This window comes from Aquarana catesbeiana, linkage group LG01, assembly GCF_042186555.1.
Source record: "Aquarana catesbeiana isolate 2022-GZ linkage group LG01, ASM4218655v1, whole genome shotgun sequence".
Taxonomy (NCBI): Eukaryota; Metazoa; Chordata; class Amphibia; order Anura; family Ranidae; genus Aquarana; species Aquarana catesbeiana.
In genome coordinates, this window is record NC_133324.1 from 156065573 (window position 1) to 156082053 (window position 16481).

Below are 16481 nucleotides of genomic sequence, written 5' to 3' on the forward strand. Positions count from 1 at the left end.
GTAAAGAACCCTCTACGTAGTTTAAGGTTAAACCTCTTTTCTTCTAATTGTAATGAGTGGCCACGAGTCATGTTAAACTCTCTTCTGCGAAAAAGTTTTATCCCTATTGTGGGGTCACCAGTACGGTATTTGTATATTGAAATCATATCCCCTCTCAAGCGTCTCTTCTCCAGAGAGAATAAGTTCAGTGCTCGCAACCTTTCCTCATATCTAAGATCCTCCAGACCCTTTATTAGCTTTGTTGCCCTTCTTTGTACTCGCTCCATTTCCAGTACATCCTTCCTGAGGACTGGTGCCCAGAACTGGACAGCATACTCCAGGTGCGGCCCGGACCAGAGTCTTGTAGAGTGGGAGAATTATCGTTTTATCTCTGAAGTTGATCCCCTTTTTAATGCATGCCAATATTCTGTTTGCTTTGCTAGCAGCAGCTTGGCATTGCATGCCATTGCTGAGCCTATCATCTACTTGGACCCCAAGGTCCTTTTCCATCCTAGATTCCCCCAGAGGTTCTCCCCCAGTGTATAGATTGCATTCTACATTGAACCTCATTTGCCATGTAGTTGCCCACCCTATTAATTTGTTCAGATCTTTTTGCAAGGTTTCCACATCCTGCGGAGAAGTTATTGCCCTGCTTAGCTTAGTATCGTCTGCAAATACAGAGATGGAACTGTTTATCTTATCCTCAAGGTCGTTTATGAACAAATTAAATAGGATTGGTCCCAGCACAGAACCCTGGGGAACCCCACTACCCACCCCTGACCATTCCGAGTACTCCCCATTTATCACCACCCTCTGAACTCGCCCTTATAGCCAGTTTTCAATCCATGTACTTACCCTATGGTCCATGCCAACTGACCTTATTTTGTACAGTAAACGTTTATTCAATTCCTGAATATAACCACTCTTTTTCGCATGGAGTCAATCCAATCAGTTATCTCCATCCTACAAGGAGGAGAACTTCTGGCGTCAATCGACATCAAAGGCACATGGAGGTATGCATCTATTTCCTCGCTCACTAGTAATATCTACTTTTCAAGGTGGAAAATCTTCATTTTCAGTGTGTAGCTCTGCTTTTCAGTCTAGCTACTGCACCATGAGTGTTTACAAAGGTTCTGGCCCCTCTTCTAGCCAGAATAAGGGCCCAAGGTATAACGATTATGGTTTACCTAGACGATCTGTTCTTGATAGACCAGTTGGTAGCCCGCTTAGACCAAAGTAGGGTCACCACATTCAACTACCTAGAATATCTAGGTCGGATTCTCAACCTAGAAGAAATCTTCTTTAAAACCAAGAAGAAGGCTAAAATACTTGGATCTGATCATAGATACACCCAGAAAAGGGTATTCTTGCCCCAGGCAAAGATCAGCGCCATAAAAGGAACTGATTCAGGTGGTCGAAGCAAGATTAATTCTTCTATTCAGCTTTGCATGAGGTTGTTGGGAAAGATGGTGGCTTCATTTGAGGCTGTTCCTTATGCTCAGTTTCATTCGAAACTGCTGCAAAACAGTATCCTATCGGCTTGGAACAAAGGGTTCAAGCTCTAGATTCCGAATGTGTCTGACTCCAAAGCCTACGGCCACATCACCCTGGAAGCGCCCGATCTCTTTGGATCTTGGAGGCTAAGCAGGGTCATGCCTGGTTAGTGCCTGGATGGGAGACCGCCTGGAAATACCAGGTGCTGTAGCCACTGCAGTATAACTACTCTAGTCTCATGTTGCCCTAATTCTGTTGTCTCCCTCCCCTCAGTTGGCATTGCTATGGGACATCCCACATAATAACTACTATTGCTCTGTGTCCTGTGATGTACGATAAGAAAATAGGATTTTTATAACAGCTTACCTGTAAAGTCCTTTTCTTTGAAGTACATCACGGGACACATAGGTCCCGCCCCTCTTTCTAGTATACACGTGTATTGCTTTGCTACAAAACTGAGGTATTCCCAGTAGTGGGTTATATAGGGAGTGGACTTCTTGTATTAGGGTGTGCCAGTGTCCATCACCTGAAGGTGGCCTATAACCCACATATTAACTACTATGGCTCTGTGTCCCGTGATGTACTTCAAAGAAAAGGATTTTACAGGTAAGCTGTTATAAAAATCCTATTTTTTTTCTGTTTTTATACCAGATGTAGTTCCAACCCAGGCTGAAGCCTAACTTTTTGGTGTTCTATGGTGCAACTACAGCCAGCCAGTTGATGCCACTTCCCCCACCGTTCATTCTGCAGCCATCCCACCTAATCTTGCAGCCCTGTGCCTCTTCTGCTGTAACCCTCTGACCTCTTCCTCGCACTGAACAGACCAGCAGTACTAAGCCCAAACTGACCTGCCAGCCACCAGCAATTCAGGGGAGAGAAACTAGAGTACTAGCTAGCAGCTTGTCTTGTTGTGAATGACAGAGCAGAATGAAAAAATACAATTCCTCAACAAGAAACCTGTTACCATTGTAGACTCTCTCCAGAATAGCAGGTGGTTGGGTCTGGGCTCTGTTGCCTGAAAGACTGGAGCAGTTACAAGTGTGTGTTATGCTTTTGTGAATGACGGTGCTTAGGGTGAAGCAAGGCCCTAAGATTAGAGGACTACAGATGTTTGGTTCTGGCATCTTTCAGGGGGGTGTGGGTTGTTCAGACCCTCCTATATGTACTTTCTGCCACGCCCTCTCCTCCTGCGCTGTTGGTCAGAACTGGCAAGTATTTCTCTTCTTTTGAGCATTGTGGTCAGACAGTAGTGGGAGGAGGGGAGATGCGCTGACGATCACGCTAGCTCAACAACCACAGTGCAGATCACACAAGACCAAGTTCTACATGCATAAGGGTTCCCCTGGGGATTCATAAAGAATACAATTTTGCATGTAAAATACATATAGTGTGTGTGTTTGTGTGCGTGTGCATATAAAACTTTTCTCATTGTATTATTTACTACTGTTTCCATTTTCTGTATTTTGGGCTTTATTTTTGGCATGCTTTTGTAAGTTGGGAGAATTGTGAAATGTTTAGTATGACTTCTTTTACAGTAAAAAGAACTGTTGGGCTTTTGGTGTATGCTCCATATTTGGCCTTTGTGGTGGTCTGCATTTTTCCAGTGCGGGAAAAAAACAGGTCTGCATTTTTCCAGTGCGGAAAAAAACAGGTCACTGCACATATTGTGACAGAGCCCTTACTGTACTCTGAATTGAAACCATGATACTAAAGTTTAAGTCCAAGCAAAACCTAACTAACGTTAAACCTGCTTTGTGCCACATTCTAAGCCTAATCTATTTAACTAGGATTGTCCCGATACCGATACTAGTATCGGTATCGGCACCGATACCGAGCATTTGCCCAAGTACTTGTACTCGGGCAAATGCTCCCGATGCTTCCCCCGATACCTGGACTGTCAGAAGTGATCGGCGCGTGGGGGAGTTACAAGATTCTCCCCCAGCGGCTTTCAGCAGCTTTAGTGACATACAGCGGTGATCGGTCACCGCTGACTGTCACTGCATCCTCCTCCGTGCCCCCTCTGTTTCTCTCTCCTCTTCTGTCCCCCTCCTCTGTCCCCTCCGTTCCTCTTTCATTCTCTGTGCCCCTCCGCTGTCCCCTCCGTTCTTCTTTCATTATCTGTGCCTCTCCGCTGTCCCCTCCGTTCCTCTTTCATTATCTGTGCCTCTCCGCTGTCCCCTCCGTTCCTCTTTCATTATCTGTGCCTCTCCGCTGTCCCCTCCGTTCCTCTTTCATTATCTGTGCCTCTCCGCTGTCCCCTCCGTTCCTCTTTCATTATCTGTGCCTCTCCGCTGTCCCCTCCGTTCCTCTTTCATTATCTGTGCCTCTCCGCTGTCCCCTCCGTTCCTCTCTCCTTTTCTGTCCCCCTCCGTTCTGCTGTGCCTCTCCGCTATCCCCTCCGTTGTCCCCTCTGTTCCCCTCTCCTACTCTCTCCCCCTCTGTTCCACCGTCCCCCTCCTCCTTCCTTTGTGAATAGACAGAGTCAGCTGACTCTGTCCATTCACATAACTGAAACATTGTAATCTCTTGTGATTATGATGTGTCAGTTTATGAATGGAGAGGAGCCGCTGTCTTCTCTCCATTCATTCTCAGTGCAGCTGAGGCTGCAGAGAAAGGGACTGGGGAATCTCTATCTTCGGTCTCTTTCTCTGTCTCAAGGGGGAGATATCAGAGGTCTGTTAAGACCCCTGATATCTCACCAAAGCCCCCCAACAGGGCTGATTAAAAAAAAAAAACAAAAAAAACACATATTGCAATAAAGAATAAAAAAAAATGATTGTAAAAATTGTAAAATAAAAAAAAAAACACACACACATACAACGTTCACCCCCCCCCCCCCCAAAAAAAAAAAGCACTGTTAAAAAAAACACTGTCACGTGACATTAAAAAAAAAAGTATCGGTAATCGGTATCGGCGATTACTTGAAAAAAAGTATCGGTACTTGTACTCGGTCCTAAAAAAGAGGTATCGGGACAACCCTATATTTAACCCTGTAAAGCAAAATGCGCTGTACTTGCCTGTTCTGCGTCCGGGCCGGTCTCCAGCGGTGGATTCTGTGTGCAGGAGAGGACTTACAATGGCTGTGAAATGAATAGGAAGTGACGTCACCCATAGACTTACTATGGGGCTTCCATTGTCTGATGCCTCTCCACCCACTTACACAGCGAAGCTGTGATTGACAGCTGATGCTGGGACTGGACCAGCTGAAGGATAGGTAGGTACTTTTTTTTTTTTTTTTTTTTTTTTTTCTTTACCGGGTTCGATAGATAAGGTTTAGAATGTGACGCAGAGCAGGTTTAGCGTTAGTTTGCCTGGACTTCTTCTTTAAAAGAGAAGTGCGCAATGTCAAAAAAACAAACAAACATACATACTTGCCTATGTCAATTGGATCTGATGCAATTGCAAAGTGCCCCCATTCCTAATGCATATCAGAAAAACTTTTTTCAGCTGGTTGGGATTTTGATGGCACACAACAAAAAATAGAATAGAGGTACTTTCCTCTGTGGCTGCAGCATCGGTCCAATGCTGTATCTGTTCATCATCGGCTGTAAGAACGATAACCGAGCAATCACATAACCATTGATCGCTCAGTTCTGTCTTCACTGAGCAAAATTCAGTGACTGTCAATCACTGGCTCTTGGCTTTGGCTGTACTTCTCTTTTAAATGCTAATTCACTACAATTTAATTTGCAAACACATTTACATTACAACAAATGATTTTACAGCTTCCTTATTCTATTATATAGTATAATTTTGTTTAACTGAATTATTGGTTAATAGAAATGTGTTTTGCTATTTGATCAAATTATGACATTTATAAACTAAGAGTCTATTGGTTTTAAATGGGGAAAAAATAACCTACTGTCTGGGTTTGTCCCCTCTTTTTATTTTAGGCCAAACTGTTTCCAGATTGTAGTTCAGCACTTTAGTGAGGAGCATTACATTTTCTATTTTGCCGGTGATACGCCCGAACAAGCGGAGGTAACGAACACCGAACACATGAAATATTTTTTCACCGTAGATTTCTGGAATTGGTTTCTCTACTTTGCAGTGCAGTCCAGTCCAGCATCAGACCAAGCATATGCTGCATACCCAACACATGAAGCCAATTTGGTTGGGTCATGGGGAAATGTATTGTGTTACAGGTTGGGCTGTGGTACAAACCTGGTGGTCTGGCAGGGGCTCATGAAGAGCTGAGCGGCGGAGCCTGCACTGCGCTGATTGTATGTTTAATTTTGAAAGCCTAAAAGTTTAGTGCTGAGCAGGACGGGTGTACCAACATGGCCTCCACCACCTTCCTACTGCTGGCGTCCAGCTTCTTTCAAAATGTAACATCCAAACAGCATCACAGATGTCAATATACTATATTTATATACGCTCACTTTATTGCTAAAATTAAACTGATATTCAAGACGTAGCTGGATGTAGTAAGATGTTCGCTGCCGCCTTCTGACTGCAGGTGTTCTGTCAGATTAGCAAACCTGGTAGCGGTGGAACACATGCGCAGCTGATGGAACATCACTTCCGTTCGCTGATCTGACGGGTATGCTAATCTGCAAGAATGCAGGCACCACATCTAAGAATTGGTGAGTTGCTATTTAATAGGTTTTTTGGGGCTTTAGTACCACTTTTCAACAATTCCATGCTGCAGTTTCTAAAGCAAGAAAAATCATTTCTTGTGTAGGGAGGTATGGACTCCAGAGAGAGAGACATTTTGCCCCTGCGCAAAGCATCAGTAAGACCTCTGAAAACAAGAAGTTTAAGTTTTTGGCACCCGTTTTCAAAAAATTATATTTGGGAACTGGAGAAAGTCAGAAAGGCAACCAAACTGAGAGGCATGGAGAACCTTGGCTATGAGCAAAAATTAGTTGAACTGAATTTAATCTGTCGTTGGAAGAGGTGATTAAGGGATTACTATCACTATGTATAAATACATAAGTGGTCCATATAGTGAAATTGGTGTAAAATGATTAATTTTAAGGTAATCGCAAAGGACAAGGGGGCACTCTTTACATCTGGATGAAAAGAGATTTAAACGCCACATACATAAGGGCTTCTTAACAGTAAGAGCTGTGAAAATGTGGAGTAGACTCCCTCCCACTTGTGGTCATCTCCATAGATTGTTTTTATAAAGAAGGTCTGTTTGCTTTACTCAATATACAAAATATTACTGGTTATTAACATTTATAGGTAATGCACCAAGATTGTTGATTGAGTCACAGTGATGGGTTAATTTCCCCATCTACCTACACATTGTTAAAGTCCTTACATTGCTGAAAAATCACCACTTTCCTTTCCTTCAGCTTGACTTTCTTGTTCCTGGCTGATCTCATGTTCAGGAACGTAATCCTATTGGCACTCCTCAATTGCACCTTGAGAATTTCTCTCAAGGTATACTGGCAGACTCCTTTGAGACTGCCAGTGCCTGGTTGTCTCCATGAAAGGTCACTGGGATGCTCCTCCTCACTATGTGGGGAGGTTAGCTCCATTAAGTAGACCCCATTACATGCTTTCTGTATATGTTGTGGCACTAGCTTTCCTTGCTCACCAAACATCTTCAGTTGTAGGACTGCTATACAGACTTTCGCCCAGAGATCTCCCATCATCTGATGTTCATGAGTTAGACACATTCCAACCGCTTGGTTGGGTGCCCCTCTTCCATGCGGGCATCTTGTTAGGTAGTTCTCCTCAAGTTCGATGATGGGGAACCCCATTACACAATATTTTCCCATTACTCATCCTGCAACCTTTGTACGTTTTCCGGTCTTCGTTCAGACTTGTATATCCTCTTCTCAACACCTTGACTTTTGCAAGTCTTTCTTTTTTTTATCTTTATTTTAATTTTTTACATACAAAATATTCAAATGTTCTGAAAACGAATCGAAAACAGATCAATATATTAACATATATTTATCCCACCCTTAGAACAATCCCACCCCTCCCCCACCCTCTCTTCGCTTATAAGTTATAAATAATAAAGGCAAAGGTTTCTTCCCCTCTGGTTCCTATTCTTCTCCCTCTCACACTTAACTGGTAATCTCCTTAACATATATCCACGTTTTTTTTAAATGCTTGCCACTTCTCCCAGTTATCCTTGCGTTCGCACTCTTCGTCTGGTTCTACACCCCTCTTGTCCAAACTCTGTTATATATGTTATTCACACAGAGAATCCAGTCCAGAATTTTGGAACCTTCCTTTTCTTGCCATTTTTTTGGTATCTGGCTTAGAGCTGCGTTTAACAAGATTGGGGCAATAGATGTTTTATATTGTTTGATTGATTCGGCTGTCCCGTGGAACAGGCATGCCCACGGCTCTTCCGGGATCTCTTTATTAGTAATTTTTTATTAACTGTATAATACCTTTCCTGTATTCCTTCAATATGGGGCAATCCCACCATATGTGTGCCATAGTTCCTGGTACCTTACATCCTCTCCAACAGTCCGCTGACTGATCCGGTTGGAACTTAGCTTATCTGGAGTCGCATACCACCTCGCTAAACATTTATAATTTATCTCAGTCATCCTAGAATCGACTGAGACACAGTGTATCAATTTCCAAATTTTTACTAACATGTGGTTGTTAGTATCCCAATTAGTTTTCCCATTTCTTCATGTAAGGCAGAGCCTCTAGCCCCTCTCTGTGCACCTGTATTTTGTATAGTCGGGAGATATTGTTTTTTGATTTTTCTCTCATACATAATTGTTCCAACGGCCTATAACCTTCTTCGCCTATAACTGGCTTTGGCAGGTTTCCGACAAATTGAGTGAGCTTGGAGGTACCGCCATGCATCTATCGTCATTAAATCTGTGTGTGTTTTGAGATCTTGATAAGTGATTATTTTGCCCTCCTTAATGTCTTTCAATTGTGCATTCCCTTTTTTTTATCCAATTCCCTCCCACCTCACCTCATTTGGAATCGTTATCCTTGGTTTGGTAATGAAGAAAAGCACATCGTCTGCAAACGCCCCTAGCTTGTGCTCTTCAGTCCCAATGTGTATCCCACTAATATCCGGGTTATTTCGGATAAAGGCCAATAGGGGTTCCAGAGTCAATACAAATAAGAGGGGCGACAACAGACACCCCTGTCTAGTTCCATTTTCCATAGTGAATGGTCGAGACGCAATCCCATTTATCTTAGCGGTCGCCGTTGGATGCTTATATAGAACGTTTGCCCATTTGATCCACCGTGGTCCAAATCCAAATTTTTCCAAAGTTTTTATCATGAGTCCCCAGTCTACCCTGTCGAAAGCTTTCTCAGCATCCAACGACAGGAATAGCCATGGGGTCCCTTCAGAGATTATAGATTCCATTAGAAGCAATGCCCTAACTCCGTTATCCCTCCCCTCTCTTCCCGGAACAAACCCCACTTGGTCCGGATGGACCAAAATAGTCATTTTTTCCTTCAGCCTCTTTGCTAAGACCTTGGCATACAACTTAGTGTCTGCATTCAGTAAGGCAATAGGCCTATAGCTGGAGCAGAGCGTTCTGTTCTTACCCTCTTTTAGAACCAGTGTTAATGATGCCGACAATGCTTCACGTCCCATATCCCATTTAATGCCTAGGCCATTCCAATACTGACAAAGTTTCGGAACTAAGAACTCTTTGAATTTTTTAAGGTAATATATACCAAACCCGTCTGGACCCGGACTTTTTCCTAAGGCAGAATCGTTTAGTGCAGAGTAAATTTCCTCTTCAGATATCGGCCTATCCATTTCTTCTCTGTCACTTTCTGTCAGAAAGGGTAGTCCTGCTTTATTCAAGAATTCTTCTATTTTCCCATCCTGTCCTTGACTTTGTTGCACATTGTCTCACTGCGTAAAGGGCTTTATAGTGCTGCCTAAACTCTTCCGCTATTCCCTTGTCTGTATAAATTCCCCCTTTTTGTTTTGGATTTTTTCAATGAAGTTCACTTCTCCTTTTTTTTTTTTTCAACATCCTGGCTAAGAGCTTACTAGACTTATTGCCCCAGAGATACCTATTTCTCGTAGATACGTTAAAAGATCTACTAGTGTCTTGTTCCATACTGTCTTTGAGTTCCTCTCTCTTTACCGTCAGTTGGTGGAAACATTCCTGATCCTCTCCCCTATTTTGTTTGTGTTTTTGTTCGAGTTTATGTATTTCTTTGATGAGCTTTTCCCTTTTTTTTATTCTTTTTTTTTTTTTTTTTTCCTGCACCGATTGACAACAGGACCCCCCTAATGTAGGCCTTATGGGCCTCCCATAGAGTGGCATACGATGTCTCCCCATTGTCATTCATCCTATAAAAAAATTCCAATTCTTCCTGTATTTTTCCAGCTACTACCTCATCTTTTAATAAGTTTTCATTTAGTTTCCATGTGTATGGGTGTTTTTGGACCCCCGGAATCCTCATCCGCATCGAAATAGGGCCGTGATCGGACAGTGTGGTAATTTCTATGTTCGTCTCCCTTACCAGGTCCAGCAAACTGTGGTCCACCATCATGTAGTCGATTCTTGAGTACGTCCCGTGCACAGGGGAGAAGAAAGTATAGTCCTGCGTTTTTACGTGTTGCACTCTCCATACATCCATAATTTGGCATTGGTGCAATTTACAACCAATCGTTTTTAAAAAAAACTCTACTCATCCCCTGTGCCCAGGACGTACTGTCCAAAGCTGGGTTCAGACTGAAATTAAATTCCCCTGCTAATACTACTTCTCCTGTCTTGAACTTCATCAACCTGTTCAACACTTGATTTAAAAAAACAATCTGGTTTTTATTAGGGCAGTATACATTTGCTAGAGGAAGCAAATAACCTCCTATGTTACCCTTTAAAAAAAGAAATCGTCCCTCTGGGTCTGTCATTCTGTCTAACACAGAGAAAGTACATGTCTTCGCAAACCCTATTGCGAGTCCTTTGGCCCTTTTTGAAGGGGAGTCACTGTTTATCCAGGTCGGGAAGTTTCTCGAGTATAATTTAATATTTGACTCTAACGCTAGATGGGTCTCCTGCAAGAAAACTACATCTACGCGGTAACCGTGGAGTTTTTTTAAGATTTTGTGTCTTTTTGTGGGGGAGTTCAGGCCCATAACATTGATAATTTACCTCTGTCATTTTTTGATCTGGTGAAAGACTTCTTTTCCCTACCGTATCCATTCTTCCAAAAGAACTCCACCTTTGCCTTTGCGAGGTTGACCTTCTCCCACCCCTAGCTCAACCCCACTCCCCACCTCCTCAAACCACCCCCCCTCCAATCCCCTACCCTCTATCTTCGGCCGTATTTCGGTCCTAAGTCCGCAGCTTTTGCAAGTCTTGTGCACTTTTTTTTTTAAGAAGTTGCTTCCTTGATGCCTGTTGCAACTCTGTCCCTCTGGGACCTTCCTCAGGTTATGTTACCCATGCAGAGCCCTCCTCTATATTCAAATGGGTCACTCCCTTGGCAGGTCCCCATGTCTTGCTTTGAAGGCTTGTCAAACACTTCACCTTAGAGGTGTGGTCAGGACCATAATCTATGGCTGCCTGCCTTGTCTTCACTTGGGAACTTGCTACTCTTCAGTTTCCTCACAGGACAGTCCCCTTATGGGATTCTTCTCTCTTGCACACCACTGGTTATTTTACCTTTTTCTTTTTTTTTTTAATGGTTTTTCTCCTCAGGGAGTGAGTGCCTATTAACCCACCTGAGCCCATTCTCACAAAGATTATCTGGGTTCTTGGGCTTTTTACAGCACCTAGCATTTTTTTTTTCTCACAAGTTGCATGGCCACCCCCCATTTCCCTCTTTGTTTTCAAAATTGTTTTTGACGGGTGGCTATTTGAACCTCTGCTGATCCATGCTTCGCATACAAGGCGCTTCTGCTCTCAGCTGTCTGTTACTTTGTTGACCCTTCTTGTTTTTTTCCTGTGACTTGTTGCTGATGTTTTGGCTGGTTTGCTGCTTACCCCTTGAATTATTCCTTGTCATGTCCCACAATCTATTTCAATTTGTGTACTGTACAGTTCGGATAATCAGTATTTTGGCTTTCCCTGTAAGTGCTACCTCTTTGTTTAGAGCACAGGTCTCTCCCCTCTTTTCTCTGTGATCTCCTTATTGCATGATTAAAAAAAACTGGGTCCTCATGGTGTGAGCAGGGTTATATGGGTATATTTGGGGCACAGTCCCAGTAAAGCTTTTCCCCAGTGCCTTAATTTCAGCATATAATTCATAGTCTTAAGAATCAATCCCTGCTTCGCTGCAGTGTAATATGCTTTCCCCCAGCCCTGTAACTGCTAAGTTTGCTAGACAACTAGCTTGATCTTCTATAAAGAAATGGAAAAAAACAGATAAAAATAACATACTCATAAGATCAACAAGTAATACAATTATTACCCTCTTAGATGATCATAGAGGAGTCTTTAGATGTACTTTTAAGAGTTCGATTAGTAATAGGTGCCCAAATGGGAAGAATCCAGTGCTTTTTCTTGCTCATTGCTATGCATGACGTTGAGTCCAGATTCAAAACGGGCAACATTAGTCTGTTTGTAAAAGGACAAACATCTGTCACCTCGAGTTTAGCATATATTTTCAGTCATTTTTCAACATCTAAATTGGTTCTTGGTTTTTATGTGATGTTTTCTGTACCATTCCCTGTGTTTTATAAGGTGACAGATATGCAATTGCGACAAAAATTTTACCTGTTAACATTTTATATCAAACTGGTGAAAGCAGTTATTCCTTTGAGAACAGCTTTTTTTCTACATTTGTTGCTTACTTGTTTTAAATGCATTCAGCATCTGCAGCATTTTCCAACTATATTTACAGTGGGGACGGAAAGTTTTCCGACCCCCTTAAATTTTTCACTTTGTTATATTGCAGCCATTTGCTAAAATCATTTAAGTTCATTTTTTTCCTCAGTGTACACACAGCACCCCACATTGACAGAAAAACACAGAATTGTTGACATTTTTGCAGATTTATTAAAAAAGAAAAACTGAAATATCACATGGTCCTAAGTATTCAGACCCTTTGCTCAGTATTTAGTAGAAGCACCCTTTTGGGGGGCGTGGCCTGGACCGGCATGGCGTGAGGAGTGTTGAACGGGAGCTCCGCTTGCCATACACCCGTCTCCGCAAATCCTGGGGTCCTAATCGCCCTTAGATCTACATCTACTAGAGGGGAGAACATACAAGGAGAATGTCTCCGACGAAGAAAACCACAGACGCGGCTTCTAAACTTGCCAAATATCGCCTGCAGGACAAGGCGGCCGCAGAGGAAAATGGCGCCGATCAGCCTACCCCGCTCGATTCAAGTGCAGATGACACTGCACGTGTACTTGAGGCTATTTCAGATTGCAAAAGCACCCTCACATGCAAGATAGAGGAGGTAAAGGTGGATGTCTCCTTGATCCGTCAGGACCTACAGAAGATGAGGGAGCGGGTCACTGAGACGGAGACCCGTATCAGCCAGGTGAAGGACAGCGTGCCGCCATTACAAATCTCAACCGAAAGAATACAACATCAGCTGAATGCGGTGCTCGCGAAACAGGACGATATGGAAAATAGACTGAGGAGGTGCAACCTAAGATTTGTGGGACTGCCTGAAGGTGCGGAGGGTTCTGATCCCTCTACGTTTCTTGAAAATCTGCTTACATCTACTTTCGGGCGAGCTGAATTCTCCACTTCATTTGTGGTGGAGAGAGCACACAGATTGGCATCCAGACCTCCCCCCCAAGGTGCACCTCCTAGAACCTTCATTGCCAAAATGCTCAACTTTCGGGACCGGGACGCTGTCCTCCGCCTCACTAGGCTTAAGGGCAATATCCCATACAAAAATGGAGAAATCAAAGTCTTTCCGGACTTCTCTGCGGAGGTCCAGAAGAAGAGGGCGCACTTCGCAGAAGCCAAGCGACAGCTAAGAATCCGTCACTACTCATACGCAATGCTCTTCCCCGCCAGGCTTCGTGTGGTTGGCAAGGACAGAGCTCACTTCTTCGACACGCCCGAGGCTGTCTTCGCAAGGCTGGAGGATCGAGCGGCACCGGACAGAGCACCTACTTAAAGCACTAGACGGCTGCAGAACTTCTATGGGACACCCCCGATTTCAACACGAAACTCCTCCGATTACACTCACGCCGGATTAACACAGCCTTCATTTCATCAAGGTACTGTACCCCCTAAACCCTAGAAGTTATTCCTTTCATCTTCGGGACACTAGAAGAATAGACAATACAACATCGGCGAATCGCCGTGTCTTCCCTCTTCTTCTCCCCCCCCCTGATGTTCCTCATCTGCCGCTTAATCCTTCCCCCATCAATAAACAGACCCCACGCAACCAGCTTGTGACAATGGCGGGCTGGGACCTGCCACGACTCCCGGGAACCAACCTCAAATCATCCCTCCTTTTTTATTTTTCATACAAATATGCTATTCTGAAGGTTACAACATGGGAGGCACACTACTCATGCTAATGCTCGCTCTTCAGCGAGTTATTGCCCCCATAGATGCAGGTTCCATAACGGACCCTGTCTTTACAAGTTACAACTGTAATGTTCGCCATTCGGCGCAAGTTCTGTTTCCCTGGAATGTCCGGCGACCGTTCCCCTCCCCTGGGTTAGGGGGAGGGGGCTGTGTGTCTGGATGGCCCAGAGTGTTGAAATGCAAAGTGCATAAGTTTTTACGTTGTTGGAATATACATGCTACTAATGATGGAAAGAGTTTTATTCACAGGCGTATATTTGATTTACCACCACATTTATGTTGTCTCATGTCACCTGTTAGAAATCCATGGCTGCAAAGTAAGAGGCTGGAAGGTATACACGTTGGCCTCGTTGCTCCGGGTGTGCGGACGGGATTGCGCACCACCCCAAATTGTGTGGTGGGGCGGGACACCCGCTGGGCCGCCGGGCCAACAGGATTAATATTGGGCAGAGGGAACCGCGCATTCATTTAAGGCTCGCCAGTTCCTTAGTGTCTTGCAGGACAATTTTATGGGTCAGATGGTAGACGCACCAACTAGAAATAAAACATTACTAGATCTACTGATTACCAACAATACAGACCTGATAACAGATGTGGAAATACGGGGCAATTTAGGTAACAGCGATCACAGGTCAATTAGTTTCAGTATAAATCACACAAATAGGAGACATGAAGGGAACACAAAGACAATGAATTTCAAAAGAGCCAACTTCCCTAAACTACAAACCTTGCTAAAAGGCATAAATTGGGATAAAATATTAGGAACAAAGAATACGGAGGAGAGATGGGTTTGCTTTAAGAGCATATTAAATAAGGGCATTAGCCAATGTATCCCATTGGGTAATAAATTTAAAAGAGCGAACAAACATCCTGGATGGCTTAACTCCAATGTAAAAATGCATATAAAAGCAAAGGAGAAGGCCTTCAAAAAATACAAGGTTGAGGGATCATCCACAGCATTCAGAATTTATAAAGAATGCAATAAGAAATGTAAGGGTGCAATTAGGTTGGCTAAGATAGAACATGAAAGACACATAGCGGAGGAGAGCAAAAAAAATCCCAAGAAATTCTTTAAGTATGTAAACAGTAAAAAAGGGAGGACAGACCATATTGGCCCCATAAAGAATGAGGAAGGACATCTGGTTACAAAGGATGGGGAGATGGCAAAGGTATTGAATTTATTCTTCTCCTCAGTCTTCACGAGTGAATCGGGGGGGCTTCAGTAACCAAAACTGCAGTGTTTATCCTTATGACACAACACAGGAAGCACCTACATGGTTAACAGAGGACGGAATTAAAATTAGACTTGAGAAACTTAACATTAATAAATCACCGGGACCAGATGGCTTGCATCCGAGGGTACTTAGGGAACTCAGACAGGTGATTGCCAGACCGTTGTTCCTAATTTTTACAGACAGTCTATTGACTGGAATGGTACCAGCTGATTGGAGAAAAGCCAATGTAGCACCAATATTTAAAAAGGGCCCAAAAAACATCCCTGGGAATTACAGACCAGTTAGCCTAACATCAATAGTATGTAAACTCTTGGAGGGGATGATAAGGGATTATATACAAGATTTTAGTAATAAGAATATCATTAGCAGTAATCAGCATGGATTCATGAAGAATCGTTCTTGCCAAACCAATCTATTAACCTTCTATGAGGAGGTGAGTTGCCATCTAGATAAAGGAAGGCCCGTAGACGTGGTGTATCTGGATTTTGCAAAAGCATTTGACACAGTTCCCCATAAACGTTTACTGTACAAAATAAGGTGCGTTGGCATGGACCATAGGGTGAGTACATGGATTGAAAACTGGCTACAAGGGCGTGTTCAGAGGGTGGTGATAAATGGGGAGTACTCAGAATGGTCAGGGGTGGGTAGTGGGGTTCCCCAGGGTTCTGTGCTGGGACCAATCCTATTTAATTTGTTCATAAACGACCTGGAGGATGGGATAAACAGTTCAATCTCTGTATTTGCAGACGATACTAAGCTAAGCAGGGCAATAACTTCTCCGCAGGATGTGGAAATCTTGCAAAAAGACCTGAACAAATTAATGGGGTGGGCGACTACATGGCAAATGAGGTTCAATGTAGAAAAATGTAAAATAATGCATTTGGGTGGCAAAAATATGAATGCAATCTATACACTGGGGGGAGAACCTCTGGGGGAATCTAGGATGGAAAAGGACCTGGGGGTCCTAGTGGATGATAGGCTCAGCAATGGCATGCAATGCCAAGCTGCTGCTAATAAAGCAAACAGAATATTGGCATGCATTAAAAGGGGGATCAACTGCAGAGATAAAACGATAATTCTCCCGCTCTACAAGACTCTGGTCCGCCCGCACCTGGAGTATGCTGTCCAGTTCTGGGCACCAGTCCTCAGGAGGGACGTACTGGAAATGGAGCGAGTACAAAGAAGGGCAACAAAGCTAATAAAGGGTCTGGAGGATCTTGGTTATGAGGAAAGGTTGCGAGCTCTGAACTTATTCTCTCTGGAGAAGAGACGCTTGAGAGGGGATATGATTTCAATTTACAAATACTGTACTGGTGACCCCACAATAGGGATAAAACTTTTTCGCAGAAGAGAGTTTAATAAG

General features: G+C 43.5%; 1 protein-coding gene and 1 pseudogene across 2 annotated transcripts in view; both read left to right on the top strand.

The window, feature by feature from the left end:
• RASA1 (RAS p21 protein activator 1) overlaps window positions 1–16481 on the top strand; it is a 204523-nt gene that overhangs the window by 126520 nt on the left and 61522 nt on the right. For both annotated transcript variants that reach the window (XM_073624467.1, XM_073624468.1), the window contains exon 12: window positions 5367–5454. In XM_073624467.1, the coding sequence (XP_073480568.1) occupies window positions 5367–5454 (88 nt within the window). The remainder of the gene's footprint in view (window positions 1–5366; window positions 5455–16481) is intronic.
• On the top strand, window positions 1569–1687 carry LOC141124585 (5S ribosomal RNA; annotated as a pseudogene).